At 40.3% G+C, this 25,459-nt stretch overlaps 1 protein-coding gene across 1 annotated transcript in view; it reads right to left on the bottom strand.

Moving 5' to 3' along the window:
• Nucleotides 1-16,659: 16,659 nt before the first annotated feature.
• The window catches only part of LNPEP (leucyl and cystinyl aminopeptidase), a 109,622-nt gene continuing 100,822 nt past the window's right edge, over nt 16,660-25,459 (bottom strand). The window contains exon 18 of the mRNA XM_010589595.3: nt 16,660-25,426. Coding sequence (XP_010587897.1) covers nt 25,295-25,426 — 132 coding nt within the window. The 3' untranslated portion in view covers nt 16,660-25,294. The remainder of the gene's footprint in view (nt 25,427-25,459) is intronic.

The following is a 25,459-nucleotide window of genomic DNA, read 5'->3' as shown; positions in this document are numbered from 1 at the left end:
TATGGGAAAGAAGAGAGCAGAAAGAAATAGGAGGCAAAAGTAGACAAAACAGACACATACACACACAAAAGAGTGCTAAGGAAGCTTGCTGTTGGAGTGGAGAGATGAGAGAACAAGAAATAAAGAAAAACATAAATGAAAAAGAAAAAAGTAAATAAAAATTAGAAAAAAAAAAGAAAAGAAAAGCCCCCAGGGATCCCATCAGTGCGTCTGTGAAGACCAGGGGAATAGCTCCCAGGCTGCAAAGTACAGCCTAGCTAGAAGGGACAGAGGTGTCACACGGTGCCAGGTATTCAGGAGACAGGAAAAGAAGATAAGTATAGAGACAAGAAACTGAGAAATGAAGAAAGACAAAAAGAGAGGGAAAAAAAGAAAGAAATGCCCCCGTAGATCCTACCAACATGGCTGCATGGAGCAGGGAAGTGGCTCCCAAGCTGGGCAATACTACCCAGCTAGAAGGGGCTCCCAAGACATGAAAAGAAAAAGAAAACAAACTAGACAAAACAAAACAAAAAATGACCCTGGGGATCCCAGCAGCATGGCGACACAGACAGGGGAAGCAATTCCCCAGCTGAGTGGTGCTTCACAGCCTTTCAAGAAGCAGCAAAGCTTGCACACAGAGCCAGGTGTTTGAAAGAAAGGAGAGGGAGGTGGTGAGAGGCAAGGAATCAACCAAAAGAATCAGAAAAAAGCAACACCGACAACAAACAAATGGCAGTGATGGAGCTGGCCAGTGTGCGTGGGGTGAATCCAAGAGGCACAGACCCCGCATCTCCCAGTTGGCTGAACGACCACAGCCAGCTAGGAAGCAGCAGAGCCTGAGAGGGTGGGAGAAGGATGGGGGGCGGGAAAGCATATATCACTGGTTACTGGTTGTTCTGTCTCCTGCTGGAAGCTCCATGAAGCTGCTTTCCCATACTCCCTGTCTGCCGATCTCTTACAAGAGTCCAAGATGGTGATAGAGGACCTCTGCATCTATCTCTCCTTGCTCTCTGTTGTCTGTTAGTTTCTTATTCCATTTGGTGCTTGGCTGAGTTCTTTATCTTTTCATTTGGCTCTTAGAATTTCAGGTTGATGTTTGTCTCTGTTTTACTCAGTTTTTCGGGTCTTTGCTATGAAGGGACGGCATGGTGCTTCTGTCTATAGAGCCATGTTGACTCTACCTGTCACAAACAAATTCCTACATTAAAATTTTTAATGTAAAAAAATATAAAACAATGACTCTCTTCTTACTAAATTTTTTTGTTTTGTAAAGTGTAGTTATTAGTTGTAAAAAAATCCAATTAACGTTAATATATATTGAGTTCATTATATTATATTAAAATAAATATATTAAAATTTTTGTTTTAATTTCAAATACAGTAAATACTGATCACTTTAACCTGCATAAATAAAAGTAATTTTTAGGAATGTAAAGTTTCAAGGGTTTGGGGTGGCATTTAAAGCTGTTCTGAGACCAAAAAGCTTAAGTACTGCTAGTCTAATGCAATTACGCTTTTAACACTTCCCATCTTAAAATATGGAAGCTGTTGAATTTTTTTTTATTCGTTGTAGATTTTTCTTTTCTTTTCTTTTTTGCACATGCCAGCTGTAAAAAGTTCAAAATATTTAAAGGAAAAAGTGTAAGTCCTTTGTTTTGTCTGCCTCCTCTACCTCCTGCCTCAAAGCTTCCTCCAGCTTACCACATTCGACCAGTAATGACTGAGCAACTGCTATATGCAGGTCAAGGTGGGCAAGTCAATGACTTGGTACCTTCTTTATGTTTTGCTAGCGTTTGCTCACCTGAGCAAGCTCCCCTTCAGATGGATGAACCAGATTACAACTTCCATAATTATGAAAGGAAATCTATAAAACCCAATGTCTAGAGGTTAAGTTCAAATGCAGGCCTACTGAGCAAGACAAATAGCACCCAAAAATGATTTCTAAGTGACAAGTGTCACCACTAAGTGCATGACCAAAGCAGGGTACCAATTCCAGAAGCAGGGATGGGTTTGCCATCTTTGTCTGCTTTTGTGTTGTAATCACAATGTACCTTGCTGTTTGAAGTGGTCTTGCCTATTAAAAAAGCAAAGTAGCTCTGTATATTTATAACAAGAAGAAAAAAAAAGAAAAGTGAAGCTTCACCCCAGGTCTATACTGATAGAAGAGAGGGTCATACCACAAGTGCTACATGGCTAAATTTCTAAAACATTCCTTTTTAAATGTTCTCTTCCTCCTCCCTTCATCAAAAAACCAAAGCCAGTTGCAGCTGAGTAGACTCTGACTCACGGCAACCCCTTGTGTGTCAGAGTAGACTTGTGCTCCACGGGGTTTTCAATGGCTGATTTTTTGGAAGTAGATCACCAGGTCTTTCTTCTGAGGTACCTCTGGGTGGACTTGAACCTTCAAACTTTCAGTTAGCAGCCAAGTGCCTTAACCATTTGCACCGCCCCAGGACTCCTCACTTGATCCAGCAGCTCTTAAATATCTGTCCCTATTACCTGCTCCCTCTTCGCCATAACACCTGTGACCCTCTCCCTCCAAAAATAAATAAATAAATAAATAAGAACTTGCTCGGAGTCTCCTCCTTCCTCCGGAGGGACAGCCCTCTGGCCATTTTGGTAGCCTTCTTTCTCTTCCAGATCCTACCTTTAAGAAATCTCCATTAGCTTTTATTACATAGAGAGGGATTTTTATATCTTTCAGCTTCTCTAATTCTGTATTTCTATTACTCCCAGCAGCAAAAAAATGTGGAGCACAAATATTTATAACTTAGTTCTTTATTTTTTCCCCTGAAAGTTGAATAAACTTAGCTAATAGTACCCACCCTTGTTCCCCACTGTAACTTAACTTTCTCAGCAGCACTTCTTTCACCAGTGGCCCTATTCTCTTGCAGCCTGGGAAACAGCACAGGCATGACTCAGACTCTTCTCACCCTCTATGGATGCTCCCCACCAGGGGTGGAGTAACCAGTAACTGAGGTATGAACGGGTTTAATTGTTTCTATTTACTAATCTGTAGTGAGTAATTTCACACTTGGATGTGGTGAAAAACAGGAGAAATTGTGTACTACAGATTAGTAAGAAAGAGCAAGTAAGCTTGTGCATACCTTACTTACTGGGTAGTCTGTCCCTGAGTCCCCAGCCCTTCATCTGCAGAAAACACAGACCTTGAAAAGAGCCCACATCTTCTGCTTTCATCTCCACACCAGTGTCTGACCTAGCCCGGGCTTCCCTTTGGGTTACTTCTGGTTGAAGTGCCCCAGCTTAGCTTCAGATCCCTCTGGGTTCTCTCCTTTTCCCATCCTTTTGTCTAAAGCCGGGCACCCTGCATCTTCTTACCAAGTACTTTCCACCTGGGGGTGGGGGGTCGGGGATTCCAGAAAGAAAAGTATTTCCAGACAAATGAACAAACAAATAAAATATGGCAGAAGACACCAAAGTCTTCGGTGTACTATTGTGCTAAGGCCAGAAATTGCTTCTTATCAATAGTAGGAAAGGGAATAAGAGCAATGTGAAAGTGTTTGAGGAACTGAGCATCCCTATATACTAGAGATTTCAGAAAACTTGACCCACCTCCACCCTCTCCCCAGCCCCTGGCTGGCCAGCATTCTAGGGAGGGGCTCCACTGCCAAAGGGATGCTTCCTGCTGTCCCGGGAGGGTCTGCATAGTGGGCCATGAGTCTGTTTGGGGCATCAGTAAGCTCGTATTCTAAGTCCTGAAGCACCTGGCTTGTTAATTGCTAGTCTCAAAATATCAGCACCTGGAATAAACATTTGTGGAAGCTGAAGCTGCAAATGTTGCACAGGCAATGTCTGCCAAACAGTCCTCTTCCAAAAGCCCAGAGTCCAATACTCTCAGATACTTACCCTCTTATTAGATTAGCCTGATCTGAATGTACCATCTATGTTTTCCTGCAGATTTGCAGAACTGGGCTGGTAAGGACTGAAGGAGGGCACTTTCCAGGAGCAGCTGTCGGCTGAGGAGCCTGAGAGGTCGTTGTCTTGAGTACACTTGAGGCAACATCATTTGGAACTACTTTTCATGGCAAACCAACAGTCAGTACTTCAGCCTCAGCACGGGGTAAGCAAGCTGGTGGTCTAACTCGGGACAAGCATACCCCAGGCAACCACTGTAGGAAGGAACAGCTTTGAGGAGCAGCACCATTCCTCGTACCCGAGAGGAGCTTTGTCTCAGAGATCCTAAGGACAATTCCTTGCCTTCCTGGCATAGCTTTTCCACTCCTGGGGTGAGGGAGTCCCTAATCAAACCAAGCATTGCCTCCTTCAGGAGGGAATTCTGGCTGCCCTGGGAAAGCCCCACCTTCCCAGCATCTGCTGGACCAAGTCGTATTCCAGGCGACTCAGTTCCCTTCCTGGTCCTCTCCTGGCCAGTGGAAACCTGACTGGGACCACAGGCCTTCCCAGACACTTTCCTGGAAGGGGTGGGAAGTCCTTTAGAGCTAACCATCTCTTTCACGACACAAAGGGAAATACTTTCTTTTTAGGCCTGTCGGTACCGATTGCTGTTGAGTCAGCTCTGACTCACAGCAGCCCCACGGGTGTCAGAGAAGAGCTGTGCTCCATAGCATTTTCAGTGGCTGATTTTTTGGAAGTAGATTGCCCGGGCTTTCTTCTGAGGCACCTCTGGGCAGACTCAAACTGCCAACCATTCAGTTAGCACCCAAGCACACTAACGGTTTGCACTACCCAGGGACACTTCTATTTAGGCTACTTTACCCGAAACTACCTGTCTCTGTCAGTGGAGGCTTATGGGTTGCTGTGATGATGAACAGGTTTCAGCAGAGCTTCTAGGCTAAGATGGACTAGGAATAAAGGCCTGGTGATCTGCTTCTGAAAATCAGCCAGCGAAAACCCTATGGATCTCAACAGTCCGATTCATAACTCATCATGGGGATGGTGCGGGACTAGGCAGTGTTTTGTTCTGTTGTGCGTGGGTCGCCACGAATCGGGGACTGTCTTGATGGCAGCTAACATCAACAACCACTTGAAACTAAGGTTTCCTTTCGCGCCCTCTCTCGAGGAGCACATTTCCCAGGATTCCTTCAATTCCATCTGATTTTCCCCTAGTCTATGCATGATCTGGGCCCCTTTCCCAAGGTCTGTGTGGACTCTCTGCTGTCTCCGGGCAGACAAGCCTTCTGAGCTGGTCCTAGTCATCCCTCGTGGGCTCTGGGCAACAACAGGAGTCCTCGGAGTTCCTCTACCACTCCTAATCCGGCTGAAGCTGCATCCCAAGCACAGCTTCCTTAAAAGATGTGGGCAAACTGTTCTTAATTTAGGGTGAAGATCTCGGAAAAGCCAAAGATCCAAATTTCAGTTCTGATGACTGTTGCTCCCAGTTCAGTTGCCATCGAGTCTACTCCACCACCTTTTGTTGAACTTAGGTGTTAGTCAAAGCTCTGCTTTAGAAGCCTATCTTAAAACATGCTCTTAATTCTTGCTTAGCCACGTAGAGAAAGTCACACATGAAAGCACTTTTACAGCTCAGGTGGAGGTGAGCCAAAGTCATATATTACTATTTAGAATTTAGGGGAAACCTGCAGTGAAACTGGAACAGGCAGTTAACTTGCAGCCCCTTGTCATTCACTTGGAACACCCCTGGGAGTGAATACCTGCGTAGTTCCTCAGCATGGATCAAAAGCACCTCCGGTTCCCAGTCAGTGACATGGGCTTTAACTGTGGCCACTGAAGCAGCATCTGGCGAGAGGCTCCACCTCTCACATTCCACCGCACACAGGAATGAGCAGAGGGGGAGTTCTGGCTGGGGAATGAGTGTCCCCCAAACCCACCCCACTGAAGGCTGCTGGGCTGGGGTTGAAGTAGAATGCAGAAGGACCAGCCTCAGAGCTTACAACCCCCACTGCGACGCCGTTGATCCCATCCCTTATGAACCCAAATGTCCTTGCCTGTCTACCACCCACCACGCCGGCAGTGTTTACAAAACCCAGGTGGCATTCTCCCAGCGAGAGCCGGCTCTTCACACGTTACAGCATCAAGCTTTACCGTGCCCACCCAGCCCTGGGCCTGGTGCATAATAGATGATCACAAATATTTATTGAATGAATGATCCATGGAAAACGTTTTACAAGTATGGCCTGGCTTCCCTCTTCTACAGGTTTGATTTATGGTCGCTTTCTTCCACCCAAAGTCAGAATGTGCTCAGATATTATAAATCAATTATCATATTAGCCTAGAAAAACATAGCTGGGAAGAAAAATCTGTTGCTAATCTAAAAAGGCAGATAAAGTTTCCTTGTATGAGAACCATCCATTTGTTTGAAACAAATAGTTGATAAGCTGTTTGGAGTAAGGGATAAGACTCCAGGGACTAAGCCTAACTAGCAAAGGGCCAATTTGTGCCATAACCCAAAAGCCCAAACCACTCGCTGAAAGTAGATTCTGACTCATGGTTATCTCATATATGTCAGAGTAGAACTGTGCTCCATAGAGTTTTCGATGGTTGATTTTTGGAAGTACATTGCCAGGCCTTTCTTCCGAAGTGCCTATGGGTGGACGAAAACCACCAACCTTTCTGGTAAAAGCTGAGTGTATTAACTGTTTGTACCACCCAGGGACACCACAGGGCCATAAAGGAGAGAGAAATTGCAAGTTCAGGAGAGTGTCTAGGGGCAAAACCAAGGAGTCAGAGAGTCCAGCATCCATTTTACCTAGTGCTGCTTTAACAGAAATACCACAAGTGGGTGGTTTTAAAAAACAAATTGATTTCCTTATGGTTTAGGAAGCTACAAGTTCAAATTCAGGACAAATAAGGGGAAAGCTCTCTCTCTTTGTCAGCTCTGGGCGAAGATACTTGTCTCAGCTTCACAGCCCCAGCGTTCCTTGGTTCCTTGGCCATCCTCACGTGTACCTCTGCCTTCCCCAGTTTGTGCTTTCTTCTGTCTCTGCCTAATCTGCTCTGTTTATATCTCAAAAGTGATCAGGTTTAAAGCTCATCTCACACTGAGATGGCCTGTCTAACATAACAAAGAAAATCCTATTCCCAAATGGGGCTATATCAACAGGAATAAGGGTTAGGATTCCAACACATATTTTGGGAGGACACAATTCAATCCATAGCACCTGGTGTGTGTGTGTGTGTGTGTGTGTGTGTTCTCTGGGTGAGGAGGGCAGTAGGGCAGGTAAAAAGATTCCCCCAGAATGGCAAGGTAAAGGAGAGGCTCTCCAGAAGAGAAACATCGAGTGAGGATGAAGCTGCTGGTTGTGGTGTTTGAGGTAGCTTTTCTCCCAGACTGTCCCCATGAAATCTTGGGGGAACTTACACTGCTCAGTAAGCCTTTGGCATCAGTGGACTTTGTGGGATGCAACCTTGAAGAAGTGTTACGTTCTGCATGCAGGTTTACTCAAGACAGTGAAGAGACTACAGACAGGCATGCAAGAGCCAGAGAGTCAGCTGACATCCCAGCTAAGTCCCCCTCAAAAAAAAAAAAAAGAGAAAAAATCAAATACATGAAATAGATGATTTTTAAATTATTTGTTTTAGTATTGTCTCTTTTCCCATGGCTGTGAGCTCTTCGAAAAGCAGGAAAGAATAGCAGCAGGCACATGTGCACACACAATCTAGGAGTGTACGGTGACCCTAGGACAGAAGGCCCATCTCAGGCTGCTTCAAACTACTTTAGCAAAATGGTTCATTTTCACCTTCTACCTACAGTTGATGAAGCTAATATTTATGTTCCTTCACCAACTATTTCAGCTCTTTACATTGCTAACCGACTTACCCACCTCCCTCATATCCTCTTGGATCGTGACAGAAGTTTGTCTGAACCTCCCAGACTTTGGTATCCTCCACCTGACAGAGATTACATCAATGCAACCCACTTAGTTTAAACATACCAAAAAAAAAACTGCTTCTCATTTGAGATATATTTGGACCATTCACGTCGTCATTAAGTTTAAAGTTAAAAATATTACTATAGTTTAATTCACCTCCACACTTCAAATTAATGAAACACCTCTTTCAAAAGTAAACTCTCACAGCCTTTTCTCCAAGGCAACCATATCTTGCAGACAATTGCCTATCAGTAATCTCAAAGGCCCATGTGTCTGTCAGTTTGTCATACTGTGGTGGCTTGTGTGTTGCTGTGATGCTAGAACCAACGCCACCAGTATTTCAAATACCAGTAGGGTCACCAATGGTGGACAGGTTTCAGCTGTCCTTCCAGACTAAGACAGACCAGGAAAAAGGACCTGGCAGCCTACTTATGAAAAATTGGCCAGCAAAAACCTTATGAATAGCAGCAGGCCCTTGTCTGATATAGTGCTGGAAGACAAGCCCCTCAGGTTGGAAGGCACTCAAAATACAACCTTAATAACGTGGATGGAGTCAAGCTCTCAGGACCTTCATTTCTGGACCAGTCCCTGGAGAAGGACATCTTGCTTGGTAGAGAGTCAGTGAAAAGATGGAAGACCCTTAACAAGACGGATTGACAAAGTGGCTGCAACAATGGGCTCAAGTGTAACAACTATGGTGAGGACTGGGCAGTATTTCGTTCTGTTGTACATAGGGTTGCTATGAGTCAGAACCAACTCGACGGCACCTAACAACAACAGTCTCAAAGGTGATACATTCAAACTGTTTCTAATTTAAACACAGATGTATACAACTTTCACATATAATGTTAATTACGTGAGATCTTAGCCAAGCCATAAGTTCTGGTGCCCTTACTTTATCTGTAAAAGGAGAGATTTAGACTAGGTCATGTGGAAGTTTCCTTTTAACATTAACAGAGATCCTAAAACATTCAACCTAATAATCTGTATCATGCTATCTCAGGCAGTTGTATACAATGTTTTCTAGCTAGAACTGAGACTTGGGCATGATCCTTTGGCATACCTCAGGCAAATAAATTGAAAGGAAAATATTACTTACTGAGCACTAATTAAGTAGCATAGTTTTCTTTCCCCATACATTTGGGCCACAGATTATTATGCAAAGTAGATACTACAGACATCACAGATTTGTCAAGTCAGGATTTTTTTTTTCTTCCCTTCCCGGTCTCTCTCTCTCCCTTCTTCCCTCCCTCCCTCTTTCTTCTGTTCTCTTTCCTTCCTTCTTTTTATTGTGGTGTATACACACACACACCCCCAATTTTTTTTTCTTTCACTATTGCAACATTTTTACACGCACAATTCAGTAGCATCAATTATGTTTATCACATTGTACAACCATCACCAATACCCATTTTCAAATTTTTCATCACCTTAATACTCAGTGCCCCCTAAGTAATGACTTGCCTCTTCTCCCTCCCCCACCCCTAGTAACCACTAATAAACTTTGATCTCTATACATTTTTCTGTTCTAGATATTTCATATAACTGGGGCTGTACCATATTTGTCCTTTTGTGACTTATTTCACTTGAATAATGTTATCAAGGTTCATCCATATTGTAGCATATACCAGAAATTCATTTCTCTTTGTGGCAGAATAATATTGCCTTTATGGATATACCAAGTACCTCTGGTGGCACAGTGACTAAGCATTCAGCTGCTAACCGAAAGGTTGCTGGTTTGAACCCACCAGCCACTCCATGGGAGAAAGATGTGGTAGTCTACTTCCATAAAGACCACAGCCTTAGAAAGCCTATGGGGTAGTTCTACTCTGTAGTATAGCGGCATTATGAGTCAGAATCAACTCAATGGCACACAACTACCACACACATATATACTACATTTTGTTTATCCATTCATCTGTTGATGGACACCTGGGTCTTTCCACCTCTTTGGCTATTGTGAATAGTGCTACAATGAGTAGTGGTGTGCAAGTATCTGTGTTCTTTCTCATGACTAATCAAAACCAATGAGAGTCAGGAATTTATTTGTCATGTCTCAAACCTATATTACTTCATGTCTTTTCTAAATATACTACAATGCCTCTAAGCAAAATTTTTCTGAGTTTAAGGCTTAAATTTACAAAAAAACAGATTAGACAGACGTTATTTTTCTAATTTGCAAGTTCTGTAAACTCATTTTTCTTTTTATTGTGCTTTAAGTGAGTTTACATTTCAAATAAACTCATTTAATTTTTAAAAACTATTTCCACCTGCAACTAAAGATATTAACATCTGCCCATATACCTTAGAAAGCAGCTGACAGTTTTAACAATAGCCATTGATACTTACTATGCTTGCACCTGGTACTGTGCAAGGCACTTTATATTTTATTTAATCCTAATAACGCTACAAGTAGGTAGTACCTGCTTTATAAATGATGAAATCTAAGGCTAATAGAAATTAAGCAACAACTCTCCATAAGCAGAAGATGATTGAACCAGGGACCGATTCCACTTCTATGTGATGCTGGTCTACACGCCACAGACTTTCAAGTATTTTAAATTTCTTGAAATCATTAGCTTTTGTAATCATGTGATTATAAGTAATACTCAAATAATTTTGCTCAAATAAAAAATTACAAAGCCCTGGGAGGCACAGAGAATGAAGATACAAACAGCAACTTTACCCACAGTGCAGCCGATGTGCGGTCTTGCACGCAGCAGCTGTGGAGCACTTTAGGTACATCAACACACGAGGGAAGTAACAGCACCAGAAACATCCAGCAGGGGGGCCTTCAATTTCCCACACGTGGCTTGTACAGAAATGGCACTTTAATAAGCAGCACACCGACACTCCTAAACAGCCTTTCCTGTGTGATGGTTGCACTTATTCTTGTATATGCCCTGATTTTCTTTCCAACTATTGCTTCCTGGTGCTGCCTGCTTGTTAGCAGTTCAACTTTGGCAGCATCACCATCTTGTAGGTTACTTTATTATTACATTGTTTTCCTTTTACAATAGTGACTGAGAAAGCAGGAATGAAAGTTGTCATTATACATCTAAGCATACCTGTTACCCATTGCTGTTAAGTCGATTCTGACTCATAGCGACCCTAGAGAACAGAGTAGAACTGCTCCATAGAGTTTCCAAGGAGTGCCTGGTGGATTTGAACTGCCGGCCTTTTGATTAGCAGCCATAGTGCTTAACCACTACACCACCGGGGTTTCCACATAAAAGCATTTAAGCATAGGCCCTAAAAATAACACAGCTCAACCAACAACAGGAATCATAGGCTTTCCAAAAGCATATTTAGCCTCAACTGGACTTAGGCCAGTTGACTAGATGTCCAGCTATGAAGAAAAATAATACAATTGAAGAACAAGTACAAAGAACTGGAAATACATCACCAATTATTGGATCTAGATGGTGGGGTATAATTAAGAATTTTAATGTCTGTTTATAAAAAATCCTTTTATAGCATGTTAGTCAACTTTTCAACTTGCACACAAGTTTCAGAAAAGAAAGCAATGGAGGCTTTTCAGCCCCTGTGGGGGAGACTTTTATGGTGAGAACTGAAATAAAGCAAAAAGAAAACACAACCAAATCAAGCTCTTCTGTGCCACGAGTTCTAAAAAGAAAAAAAAAAAATTATTTCGAAAAATAGGAAAAGATTTATTACTGTTCATCCAAAAGTTTCATTGGAATCTAAGTGTTCTTCCTTACATTTATAATTGGTTTTAATTGTTTACTACAGATATCTGCTCTGTGTCTGTCAGTTTGTCGTACTGTGAGGGTTTGAGTGTTGCAGTGATGTTGGAAGCTATGCCACCAGTATTCAAATACCAGCAGGGTCACCCATGGTGGACAGGTTTCAGCTGAGCTTCCAGACTAAGACAGGTTAGGAAGAAGGACTTGGCAGTCTACTTCTGAAAAGAATTAATCAATGAAAACCTTATAAATAGCAACGGAACATTGTCTGATATAGTGCCAGAAGATGAGCCCCTCAGGCTGGGAGGCACTCAAAATACAACTGGGGAAGAGCTCAAAGTCTCCTCAAAGTAGAGTTGACCTTGATGACATGGATGGAGTCAAGCTTTTGAGACCTTCATCTGCTGATGTGGCACGACTTGAAATGAGAGCAGGTGTAAACATCCATTAATTGGAACATGAAATGTATGAAGTATGAATCTAGGAAAAATGGAAATCATCAAAAATGAAATGGAATGCACAAACATCAATATTCTAGGCATTAGTGAGCTGAAATGGACTGGTATTGGCCATTTTGAATCAGACAATCATATGGTCTACTATGCTGGGAATGACAACTTGAAGAATGGCATTGCATTCATTGTCAAAAAGAACATTTCAAGATTTATCCTGAAATACAACACTGTTGGTGATGGGATAATATCCATATGCCTACAAAGAAGACCAGTTAATACGACTATTATTAAAATTTATACACCAACCACTAAGGCCAAAGATGAAGAAACTGAAGATTTTTACCAACTTCTGCAGTCTGAAATTGATCGAACATGCAACCAGGATGCATTGATAATTACTGGAGATTGCAAAGTGAAAGTTGGAAACAAAGAATGTTCAGTAGTTAGAAAATATGGCCTTGGCGATAGAAACAACGCTGGAGATCCTATGATAGAATTTTACAAGACCAACAATTTCTTCATTGCAAATACCTTTTTTCTTCAACATAAACAGTGACTGTACACACATGGACTTCACCAGATGGAATACACAGGAATGAAATTGACTACATCTGTGGAAAGAGACAATGAAAAAACTCAATATTATCAATCAGAACAAGCCCAGGGGCCAACTGTGGAACAGACCACCAATTGCTCCTATGTAAGTTCAACCTGAAACTCAAGAAAATTAGAACAAGTCCACAAGAACCAAAGTACGACCTTAAGTATATCCCACCTGGATTTAGAGACCACCTCAAGAATAGATTTGATGAGTTGAACACTAATGACCAAAGACAGATGAATTGTGCAAGGACATCGTACATGAGGAACGAGTTCATTAAAAAGACAAGAAAGACTGTGAAACACTTCATAACATGGAGGAAGCTTGAAGGCATTATGCTGAGTGAAATTAGTCAGTTGCAAAGGACAAATATTGTATAAGACCACTATTATAAGAACTTGAGAAATAGTTTAAACTGAGAAGAAAACATTCTTTTGTGGTTATGAGAGGGGAGAGGGAGGGAGGGTGGGAGGGGGCATTCACTAATTAGATAGTAGATAAGAACTACTTTAGGTGAAGGGAAGGACAGCACACAACACAGGGGAGGTCAGCACAACTGGACTAAACCAAAAGCAGTTTCCTGAATAAACTGAATGCTTCGAAGGCCAGCGTAGCAGGGGCAGGGGTCTGGGGACCATGGTTTCAGGGTACATCTAAGTCAATTGGCATAATAAAATCTATTGAGAAAAAATTCTGCATCCCACTTTGAAGAGTGGCATCTGGGGTCTTAAACACTAGCAAGCAGCCATCTAAGATGCATCAATTGGTCTCAACCCACCTGGACAGAAAGGGCCACATGAACCAGGGACTACATCATCCTGAGACCAGAAGAACTAGATGGTGCCCGGCTAGAACTGATGACAGCCCTGACAGGGAACACAACAGAGAACTCCTGAGGGAGCAAGAGAGCAGTGGGATGCAAACCCGAAATTCTCTTAAGACCAGGCTTAATGGTCTGAGACTGGAAGGACCCCGGTAGTCATGGACCCCAGACCTTCTGTTGGTCCAGGACAGGAACCATTCCCAAAGCCAACTCTTCAGACAGGGATTGGACTGGACAGTGGGTTGGGGAGGGATGCTGGTGAGGAGTGAGCTTCTTGGATCAGGTGGACACTTGAGGATACGTTGGTGTCTCCTGCCTGGAGGGGAGATGGGAGGGTGGAGGGGGTTGGAGGCTGGCGAGGAGGACACAGCGGGGGGAGTGTGGAGGGGGGAGCGGGCTGTCTCATTGGGGGAAGAGTGGTTGGGAGTGTGTAGTGGGGTGTGTGTGGGTTTTTGTGTGGGAGACTGACTTGATTTGTGGACTTTCACTTAAAGCACAATAAAAATTATTAAAAAAAAAAAGGCAAGAAAGAGACTCAAACTTGCTTTTGAACGTCAAGTAGCTACAGCAAAAGGAAGAAATGATGAAGTACAAGAGCTGACCAGAAGATTTCAAAGGGCGGCTCAAAAAGACAAAGTATCATAATGACATGTGCAAAGATGTGGAATTAGAAAACCAAAAGGGAAGAACACACTTGGCATTTCTCAAGCTGAAAGAACTGAAGAAAAATTTCAAGCCTCGAGTTTCAGTGCTGAAAGATTCTACAGAGAAAATATTAGGCAATGCAGGAAGCATCAAAAGAAGATGAAAGGAATACAAAGAGTCACTATAGCAAAAAAGAATTGGTCAACGCTTAACCATTTCAGGAGGTAGCATATGATTAGGAACCGATGGTACTGAAAGAAGTCCAAAGTGCACTGAAGGCACTGGGGAAAAACAAGTCTCCAGAAACTGACAGGATAGGAGCTGAGATGTTTCAATAAATGGATGCTTCCCTGGAAATGCTCACTCGTCTATGCCAAGAAATTTGGAAGACGGCTACCTGGCCAACCAATTGGAAGAGATCCATATTGATGCCTATTCCCAAGAAAGGTGATCCAACCTAATGTGGATATTACCAAACAGTATCATACACAAGTAAAATTTTACTGAAGATCATTCAAAAGTAGCTGCAGCAGTTTCAACAGGGAACTGCCAGAAATTCAAGCCGGATTCAGAAGAGGACGTGGAATCAGGGATATCACTGCTAATGTCAGATGGACCCTGGCTGAAAGCAGAGAATACCAGAAAGATGTTTACTTGTGTTTTATTGACTATGTAAAGGCATTGGACTGTGTAGATCATAACAAATTATGGATAACAGTGGGAAGAACGGCAATTCCAGAACATTTAATTGTGCTCATGATGAACCTGTACATAGATCGAGAGGCAGTCATTCAAACAGAATGGGATACTGTGTGGTTTAAAGTCAGGAAAGGTATATGTCAGGGTTGTATCCTCTCACCATTACCTGTTCAATATGCATGCTAAGCAAATAAGCTGAAAAGCTGGACTATATGGAGAACACAGCTTCAGGATTGGAGGAAGACTCATTAACAACCTGCAACATGCAGATGATACAACCTTCCTTGCTGAAAGTGAAGAGGACTTGAAGGTCTTACTGATGAAGATCAAAGACTACAGCCTTCAATATGGATTACACCTCAACATAAAGAAAGCAAAAATCCTCACAACTGGACCAATAAACAACATCATAATAAACAGAAAAGATTAAAGTTGCTAAGGATTTCATTGTACTTGGATCCACAATCAACACCCATGGCAATAATTCAAGAAATCCAAAGACTCATTGCATTGGGCAAGTCTGCTGCAAAAGACCTCTTTGAAGTGTTGAAAAGCAAAGATGTCACCTTGAGGACTAAGGTGTGCCTGACCTAAGCCAGGGTGTTTTCAATTGCCTCATATGCATGCGAAAGCTGGGTAATGAATAAAAAAGACTGAAGAATTGACACCTTAGAATTTTGGTGTTGGCATAGAAATACTGAAGATACCGTGGACTACCAAGAGAATGAATAAATCTGTCTTGGAAGAAGTATAACCAGGATGCTCCTTAGAAGCATGGATAGTGAGACTTCGTCTTGAGTATTTTGGACAAGTTATCAGGAGGGACCAGTCCCTGGAGAAGGACATTGTCTGGTAGAGGGTCAGAGAAAAAGAGGAAGACCCTCAACAAGGTGGATTGAGACGGCGGCTGCAACAACGAGCTCAAGCATAGCAACGATTGTGAGGATAGCACAGGACTGGGCAGTGTTTCGTTCTGTTGTACATAGAGTCACTGAGTTAGAACCGACTCTACAACACCTAACACCACCACCACAGATATCTATGGATAAAAAAGTATCAAAAAGTTAACCAGAAGCTTTTGATCACAATCTTCATAATATCTAATAGCATTTCCCCTATATATTATTAATGTTCCTCATTACAGATTTGAATAAGAACATGGTATCAAGAAATAGGATTTTGGGTATGGGAGTTGAGTTTGGAGACTTACCCTAATATGCCCAACTTCAAGCTCTGACAATTATAAAAGAATACGGGTGCCACTTTCCACATCCAGGAGTCTAAGAAATTCTAAATTCGACCTCAAGGCCACTCATAGGAATAGAACAAATAAGCTCCTTTTGTAGACCTGACCAGGAACATATTCGTTGTCCTTCAGTCGATTCTTACTCATAGTGACCCTGTAGGACAGAGTAGAACTGCCCCATAGGGTCCCCAAGGAGCGGCTGATGGATTTGAACTACTGAACTTTTGGTTAGCAGCTGAGTTCTTTCTTAACCACTGCGTCACTAGGGCTCCAATCAGGAACGTAGACGTAGGTAAAAAAGTAACTGATTGCTCTAGATCACTCACGTTCACATAGCTATATCTGAGTCACTGCCCATGAATCCATTTATATTTTACCCACCCTCCCAATCACAGGGAACATACAGCAACATCTGGAGACATTTTTGGTTATGATAACTGGGCGGGGGTTGCTATTGGCATTGAGTGTGTAGACACCAGGAATGCTACTAAACATCCTACAATGCATAGGAAGCCCACCACAACAAAGAATTATCCAGCCCAAAATGTAAATAGTGTGGAGGCTGAGAAAGCCTGAGTTATATGCAGTAGGGATTTGGGGGTACTGATGAGGTAGGAAACAAGTTATGAAGGACAATGGATATGGCTGATGCCCTGAGAGAGGTTTTTCATTCAAAGAGTCCACACAGTAATTGTATTTAAATACTTTTATTTTTATTTCACAAAAAAAGAAAAAAACAAGGAACAGTGTTTGCAGTTACACATGCCTTTCAGTCAGTGCTGGTCATATGCAAAATAAGTCATTACAAATACAAAGAAAAATAAGCCTTTTCCCTTGTTGAAACAACACAATTACATAAACAATATTTTAGGTATATATATATTCTATTTTCAAAGTCTTTGACAAAAGACAGATTATGATACAAATTTAGAATTCCACCCACAAACTCAGACTTGGAATTGGAGATCTTTATAGGTGTTTAAATACAAAAATGTAATACCGTTTTACAAGTTCCCAAGTAACTACTTTCCAAAGTATTTGAAAGCTACTATTCTTCACAGCAATATTGAACACTTGGCTTTAATCAAGAGAGCTGTAAGACTAAGTTTTGTCTCAATATGAGTTTGGTGATTAATGCAAATGCTCCCATTATGTTGTAACTCTTATCTCATACACACACACACACAAGCACACTATTGTACTGTTGGTTTACAGCAGTTCAATTCCTGGAGCATTTCATTCAGCTAAGCCATGACCTTTCCTTTCTTTGAAGCATTTCAAATTAAGAACCATTCAGAAGTATCACTAATGACTACCATGACTAACTCCAAAAAGGTGCTCCCTCTCTTTTATTTATGATCAAAGTTAAATGTGTTGTTATGAATAAACTTTTTTTTTCTACAGCAGCAGGTATAAATAACAGCGAAGTATAGGCTAATTTTTCATCACTAGAACCTGAGAATTTGCTATGGTAAATAACATCTCTGCAAATTTTCTAGGAGTCGTATCACTCAATGTTTCTTAAAAAATATGGCAAATCTTCGGCATGGAGTAGTATCAGTATAAATGTTAAAACAAATAATGCTAAGATGCTTGAAAGGAAGAAAGGAGGGGAAAAAAGGAGGGAAGGAAGAAAAGAAAGATCTTTACACATGCATTTTCTTTAATACAGACAACATGGTGTTATAACATTTACCATATGGTGATGAAGGAACCGTGTGAAATAAAATACAAGAACGCTAAAAACAAACATGCAGGTCTGGATGCATGAAATGTGCACAAAAACATGCAGCTAGCAAGGCAGTGTTGGCTTATGTTTTTAGCGCAATTGAAGCTAGTATCTAACATCCAGGCCCTAAAGACAAAAAGGAAAAAGGAACAGGCATGGACCAGTTAATGGAGACCTGAGGAGAGAGATGCAGCCACACAAAAGGCTCTGGGTAGGAAAGGGCCAACCTTGCCCTGCCATATGTGGGTGTTGAAAGGTAGAAAGGGCTGCCCCCGCAACTCTTTGGATTAGTTTTTGGGGCCATGTTGTCATTCACTGGAACCATGGCAATAACTCAAAAGGCTCCTCCCAAGAATTAAAAGAATTTCCATTGGATAAAGAAAAAAAAAAAATTTTTTTTTTTTTATGCATGAATATGCTATCGCCAGAACTACAACAGACTTCTGTAGGTAAATCAGAATTCCAGGTTTCAAAAAGGAGCTACTCTCAAAGGTCTTCAGATGAGTTTTAGGCAGCACTCTTATCTTATAGGCCCATGGTTGGCTTCATTGGCTTAGCAGTTACTGAGACTCATTAGTAATGAACTTTAAACACACTTTTACTAAGTACTGCTCTCCTGCCTTTCTGGAATTTCCAAAGTATAGGTCCCTTCTGGCTATCTCGTTCAGTTTGAATCAATACAAGAAATTCTGGATCTGATTACTTTCACAACTCAACCATATCCAAGGTGTCTTCCCCCATCCAAACAGTCCTTCTTCTTATTTGCTACATGCCTTTTGTCATTAGTTACACCACCACACAGCTAGATCTTTAAGCCAGATGGCAGGGATTTAATGGGCCTTTATTTTTCTTAGGTATCTTCAGAGCCCTGCAAAGACCAAGTACTAAAAAGAAATAATGATAAAAAGAATCAAATTATCTATATGAGTATATATATTTACACTGTAAAAACCATCTACCCTACAGAATAAAACAAAATAACCAAAGAACAACTATAATACTAGCTACTGCTAAGTGAGGAAATATGCGGGAAAGGAGGAAGTGATCTCATATTATGAAGCTCAATTTTCCATTAGGTCCCTATATGGCTATGTGAAGGATTAAATACAAAATGAAATAACAAAGAAAAAATATTTGTAGCTATTAAGAATACTTCTCTGCCAAAACTATAAATCCCTCAAATGAACAAGTAAGTAAACTACATACAACTATCTACTCGCTATTGCCCACACAGGCAATGAGGGGAAGGGAGAAGGGAGATTTGTCATACACTAATCCTCAATTTTCATTAGGTACTTATGCATCCATGCAAAGGGCTAGGTACAAAAATCAATTAACACAAAACATCTATATACATTTTTAAAAAGTACACCTCCTGCTCTTTTCCCCTAACCACTAACTACCCAAATAAAAGAACCTCAAAAAACAAAGACCCCAAATTATTATAAAACTGTTGCCCATGCAGGCAATGGGGGAAGGGGAGAAGAGGAGATTTATCATACGTCTGGACCTCCGTAGGTTTTTTAGGTTAGGTTCGGTTCTGGACCTCCATATTTTATTAATGCATCTGTAAGTCCCAGCAAAGGACTGGGTACTAGATATAACAACACACAAAATGTAGCAAACCCTTATATACATTTAAAGAGAATATATGCCCCTCCACACATGCAAAAAAGAACCAAACATCTATTCTTCTACCATTGCCCACCAGGCAATGAGGAACAGGGAAAAGGGGTTTTTCATAGAATCAATCTCAACTTTCATCAAGTACCTTAACAGTCATGCAAAGGACGAGATTCAAAATGATGTTAACACCAAAAGGGGCAAAAACATGCATATTAAAAAAAAAAATAGATACCCTGCCCACTCCTGAATAAAAGTCTCAAAAACAAACACACAAGCCAGCCTTAAAGTACTCTTAAACAACTGCCCGTTTACATAGGCTTTCGGGGAAGGAGAAAAGATTTTTCACACCTCCAGATCTGGGCGTCTAAGTTTCATTTTACACCCACAAGTCCAAAAACTAAACACTGGGTTTGGTGTGAAAGAAAAACAACACAAAAAGCCAACATTTATATACATTAAAAAAAATACAAACCCAGAAATCATCCTGCTAGCAAAAACAAAACAAAAAACTCTACTAGCAATTGCCCAGACAGGCAACAGGGGAAGGGGAAGTGGAGATTTTTTTTCATAGAATGAACCTCAGTTTTCATTTATATACCTAAGTATCCATGGAAAGATCTAGGTACAAAATGAAGCACAGAAAAAAATGAATAAAAACATTTATATACATTAAAGTACATACTCCCACCCTCTCTGTGGTGGTGCAGTGAAAAAAAGTAACCTATACTCCTCTAAAGCAATCGCCCACACAGGCAATATGGGAAGGGGGATAGGAGGTTTTCATACATCCGGAACTCCACGTTTTATTAGGTACCCATATGTCCGCCCAAGGACTGGGTACTAAATGAAGTAACACAGTAACAAAAACTATATACACATTTTTAAAAAGTGTATGTCCCGCCCTTAGCCCCTCCCCATCCCCCCAAAAAGAAGCCTTCAAAAAAACCCAAACTACTTTAAAATTATTGCCTATATAGACACAAAGGGAAAGGGAAAAGAGGAGACTGTTAGACATCCAGAACTCCACGGGTCATTAGCAACCTACAGTCCACATGAAGGACTGGGAACCCAGTGAAATAATATAAAAAAGAAGTAAAAACATGTACATACATTTATAAAAGTATGTACCCTGATCTCACCCCTCTCCCCAACACCCCAACTCCCAAAAAAAAAAAAAACCCTGAAACTAATCAACTGTTCTACTAGCCACTGCCGCACAGGCAATAAGGAAACGGCAGAAGAAGAGATTTGACATAGACTGAATCTCGATTTTCTTTATATATTTAAACATCCATGTAAAGGACAAGGAAAAAAATGAAGTAACAAAAAATAGCAAAGATATATATATATATATATATGTGCACTGGGTTTGGGGGTTTAGATATAGATATATTAAAGTACACAGCCTTGCCCTGAAACCCCTCCCTCCTCCCTTCGCAAAAAATTCTTTAAAAAACCCAAACTGCTCTAAAATGATTGCCCACACAGGCAATAAGGGAAAGGGAGAAGAGGAGATTGTTATACATCAGAACTCCATAGTTCATTAGGTATCGTCCAGTCCAAGTGAAAGACTGGGAGCCCAGTACAATAATACAATATAGTAGTAAAAACATGTATATACAGTAAGTACACATCCCTGCCGCCCACCCCCCCAAACAAACGAACAAACAATAATTCAGCAACTACTCTATCAGCTATTGCCCACACAGGCAATAAGGGAAGGGAGAAGAGGAGATTGTTATACATCCGGACCTCCACGTTTCATTAGGTACTTCTCCATCCATGAGAAGGACATAATACAAAATGAAATAGTAATATAGTAGCAAATATATCTGTGTACACTAAGTTCATACTTTACAGCCCCACTCTCTCCCACCCCCCAAAATAAAACAAACAATTTATTAGTTATTGCCCAAACAGGCAATACAGAAAAGGGAAAGAGATTTGTCATACTCTGAACCTCAATTTTCATTATGTATGTATTCACACAAAGAAGTATAAAATGAAATGTAAAAAAGTAGCAAGACATTTATACACTCTTAAAAGAATGATGTACAATACCCATCCCTCCAAGATTAGATCAATAGACTAGAAACTACTCTATCATTGTTGTCTACACAAGCAATAAGAAGGGGAGTAAATGGAACATTTGCCATACCTCAGGACCTCCACAGCTCATTAGGTAGCTAAACACCCACTGAGAAGGATGAATGAAGTACAAAATGACGTAACATCCACAAACAGCAGCAAAAAAATTTGTACACATTTTAAAAAGAAAAGATCCTGCTCTCCTCCCAACATCATCACCTCCTTACGAAGGAGGAAACCAAATGACTACACTCTGTCAGCTGTTGCCCACACGGCACAAATAGGGGAAGGGGAGAAGAGATTTTCATAGGACAGCATCTTACTTTTCATCAGGATAAACTATACAAAGTGAAGAACATAAAAAAGTATCAAACATGTGTAAGTTTTTAAAGTATATACCTCCAAAACCACTCAAAGAAATCAATCAACTATTCTACCATGCAGGGAGTCAGGGAAAGGGAGGAGAGGAGACATATCACACTTTCGGACCTCCACTCCTCATTTGGTATTTACCTGCCCACGCAGAGAAAGAAGCATGAAACAAAAGAATGCAAAAGTATTTACATACGCTAATTTTTTAAAGTACAAATGGGGTAGTGAGGGGGAGCTCTTTAAGAAGAGAGTAAATTCCAATAAAAACATAAGCAACAAAGGCAAAGAGGAGAAAATCTACATCGTACTTATGACCTCAGTTCTTAGGTCTATGTAACAGAACTCAGCTCTAGTTTTGCAAACTTAGCCTAGGAACGTCTTTTCTTTGTGATGACACATCTTCTGATATGCATAGACCTTCCCTGCAGCCCCATGAAATTCATGGGAATTACCTGAATGTTCTGCAATCTGACTGCAGATTATAGTTCCAGGTGCCCTAGTTTGAACAGACTCCTTCAAATCCAACTCAAGAACAGGCTATCAGTAATCCAACAAATTCAGCATGTAACTTCCTCACATTCAGAAAGGATTCTGTCCTGTAACTACCAACACTGATGTAGCTCTATCCACTCTAGATACCCACCACTCATCTGACAGCTCTTTTACTACTACAATGACTAAAGTACAATAAAACAAAACGCTATGCAAAGAAATCAGTGGTACGCAGAACCTGTGACAAAGTTTTGCACAAACACCACAACAATGACAAATGACACAATTTCATTTAAAAAGACTTATACAGAACCACAAGATGGAGGAAGGTACAAACTTTTGATGGAAGCTGATACTACTTGCAGTTTAATTAATCATTTGATATTAACAGAACATACTAGACTCCTTAGATTTCTACTTTAACAACCTTTCAGATCTCCAACGCAAACATTTTCTTCCATCATTTCCAATTTTATCTCTCTGTACTAATAATGCACTAATAATGTAGTATGATGTGCCTTTTTTATTACATTCAAGTGGACAGTCTCTCAGTATGAAAGGCAAATAATACTTGTCAAACAAGTACTTAATTCTGTCACGGATCTGTGTGCTTATATAAAAAAGCATATTCTGACTTCTGTGCTTCAATCTTTGACTTTTGAGGGTAAGATTAAGTTTTTTTTTGGGAAAAAAACCTTTGAAAGCTCTATTTATTACCCTACACATTCTACCTATTATTTAAACTCATATTTCTGGTTTGGAGTTAGTTTTTATAAGTCCCATATGGATGAACTAGCCTAACATTAAAAATTACAGAATTCTGTGGGAAAAATTTAGGTGAGGCCTATAAGACTACTGATAATGTAGATATTATGGTTCCAGTATCATGGAAATGAACAGCCTTTAAGTGCCAAGATAGCAATGGATTATGAGTTACTTCTTTTTTTCAGCCCAAGTTTTTATAAGGTTTTACTAACAACAATACTTCCCACACCACACACACACGAAAAAAACTGATAAAATTCAAGACAAGGTTTGCCATATGCAGAGTTAACATGTATTACAGAAGCAATGTCAAGACAGGCAGGTAAAACTGAAGAATCATAACTGAATTTGAGAAGTAACAAAATTATACTCTGTATCAAAGTGGAATTTAGTAATTAACATGGTAAAAAACCAGTAACAACAAAACCCTCCAAAACTTAGTATTTTCCCCACTCTTAAAATACAAAAACACAAAAACTTTCAATATCAACTAAATTATCATTCATTTACCAAAGCACAATCACCCAAGTTTTAATAAGACATCTTTAGATGATTCAGAATATATTTTCTACTCTAAAACAGAAAGATAAATGTTCAGAAAAAACTAAATTGAGGGAAAACACACTAGAATTAAAGACTATCTTTTAGTTTGCCAGCCTTTTAAATTTTGTTTTATAAAAATATTTTCCATAAAATAAATATAATTTTATACACAATCTCACATATTCTAGCTTCACACCTGCTAAATAAAAAAAGGTGACCTTTCCCCACTGTCTGACTCTGTGGAGTGTTTTAAGTGCTCACAAATGGATAACTACCCTTTTTATGTACATAGAAGCTGTTTTCAAACAAAATATAAACAACTTAAGAGTTGCTAGGAAGAAAGCTTTTCTCCTAAGAATCAAAGAAACAACAATCTAGGTGTAAGTCTGCATAGCTCAAAAAATTCAAGTACAGTATTTCTCCCTCAGGAGTAAAAATGCCATACAGTTTTGGGTATCCTTCCTCATTTTTCTTTTTCTTTCTTTCTTTGGCCATTTCTTTTAATGTTAGTTTGGCCACAATGAAAGAAAAACTATGATTATCAATTAAAGAAAAGTACTGTTTCTGATACTGGAAAAAATTCAAAGCCCACCATATCCAATCTGAATTCAGGTTACTCCTCTCCCACATTTTCCTCATTTCTATTTAAGGTACTATGGTGAACTTCAAATAAAAATGTTCGGGTTCTCAAAGGCCCTATTTTAAAATATGCTTCTGATATGCTACTCTATCATACAAAATAAAAATCCACATTAGGGTATGATTCAAAGAATCTATGATCTATCATGCCAATTATAGGTTATAATTTTTAACTTAAATTATATTCTTATTAATCGTGATAAAAGTCACAGCGAAGGACACCAGAGTTAACAAAATGCTTGTCACAAATGTAGAAATACTTATCTACAGCATACAGTATGTCTATGGCGTGGGGTAATAAAGGTGTACAGATTTGAGGAGTATCTGCACCCATGAATAAAAATTATAATTAAAGCTAACTCAGGTTTGGAGCAGTTTCCTACGGTAATGCTACAAAACATTGAAAGAAACGTGTTAAGTATTTGGAAAATTTAATCTTTTGGCCTTGTGATTTAGCTTTTCAATACAACAAAAATTTAAAAATTCTGTAGCACCTGGCTATTCTGCAGAAGAAAATATAATAGCTATAGATTTTATTTAAATTTTTCCAGAAAATAAAGGACTAATCAAAACCCCAAATCAAAGGAGATCTGTACACCTGAGATCAGGTCTCCATGGCCGCATGCTTCGTTGTCTGCATTATTATCTAAAGCTAACTTTGTACACATGAAGCAACAAATGGCTGACATACCAGCAGCCTGCAAAGATGGTGGCTCGTATGGTCGACCTTTTCTTGTTTCACTGTGTCAGGACCTTCTTGTATTGAGAAATAGAATTTCAAAAGAGATAATTTTTCCCCCTTTCTGTATCTTCAAAGTAGAAAAATTACTCGTTGTTTTTGTAGCAGACTGGCATATAGGTGAATACAATTTTGTAATAAATAACAACATACTGCCCAAAGACACTCAGAAAAGACAGATGAAAAATACAGATGTGCCCTGAGCTAACTAGAACTCCTAAGACTGCAGACAACTTAGCAGCGAGCCTGGCTTCACCTTGGCTTTTGCAAAAGCAGCAGAGTCTCAAGTTCACAAACTCTCTGAATGGGCGACAAGAGGCGTGGTTATGCATGCTACAGCCACGATGTCAGAGATTTTAAATTCTTCTCCATCCACTGGATGTTGAGCTGAATGACTTCCAAAGCCTCCTGGACACAACGCAGCCGAAATGTTGCCTCTGACTCATTTTCAAAGAACGCCTGGACCTGTAAGTTCCACACAGAAATATTTCAAAAGGA

The sequence above is a fragment of the Loxodonta africana genome, chromosome 2 (genome assembly GCF_030014295.1).
Source record: "Loxodonta africana isolate mLoxAfr1 chromosome 2, mLoxAfr1.hap2, whole genome shotgun sequence".
In the NCBI taxonomy this organism is placed as follows: domain Eukaryota; kingdom Metazoa; phylum Chordata; class Mammalia; order Proboscidea; family Elephantidae; genus Loxodonta; species Loxodonta africana.
Note: the sequence above shows the minus strand (reverse complement) of the source record. Positions and strands in the feature narration are given on the sequence as shown.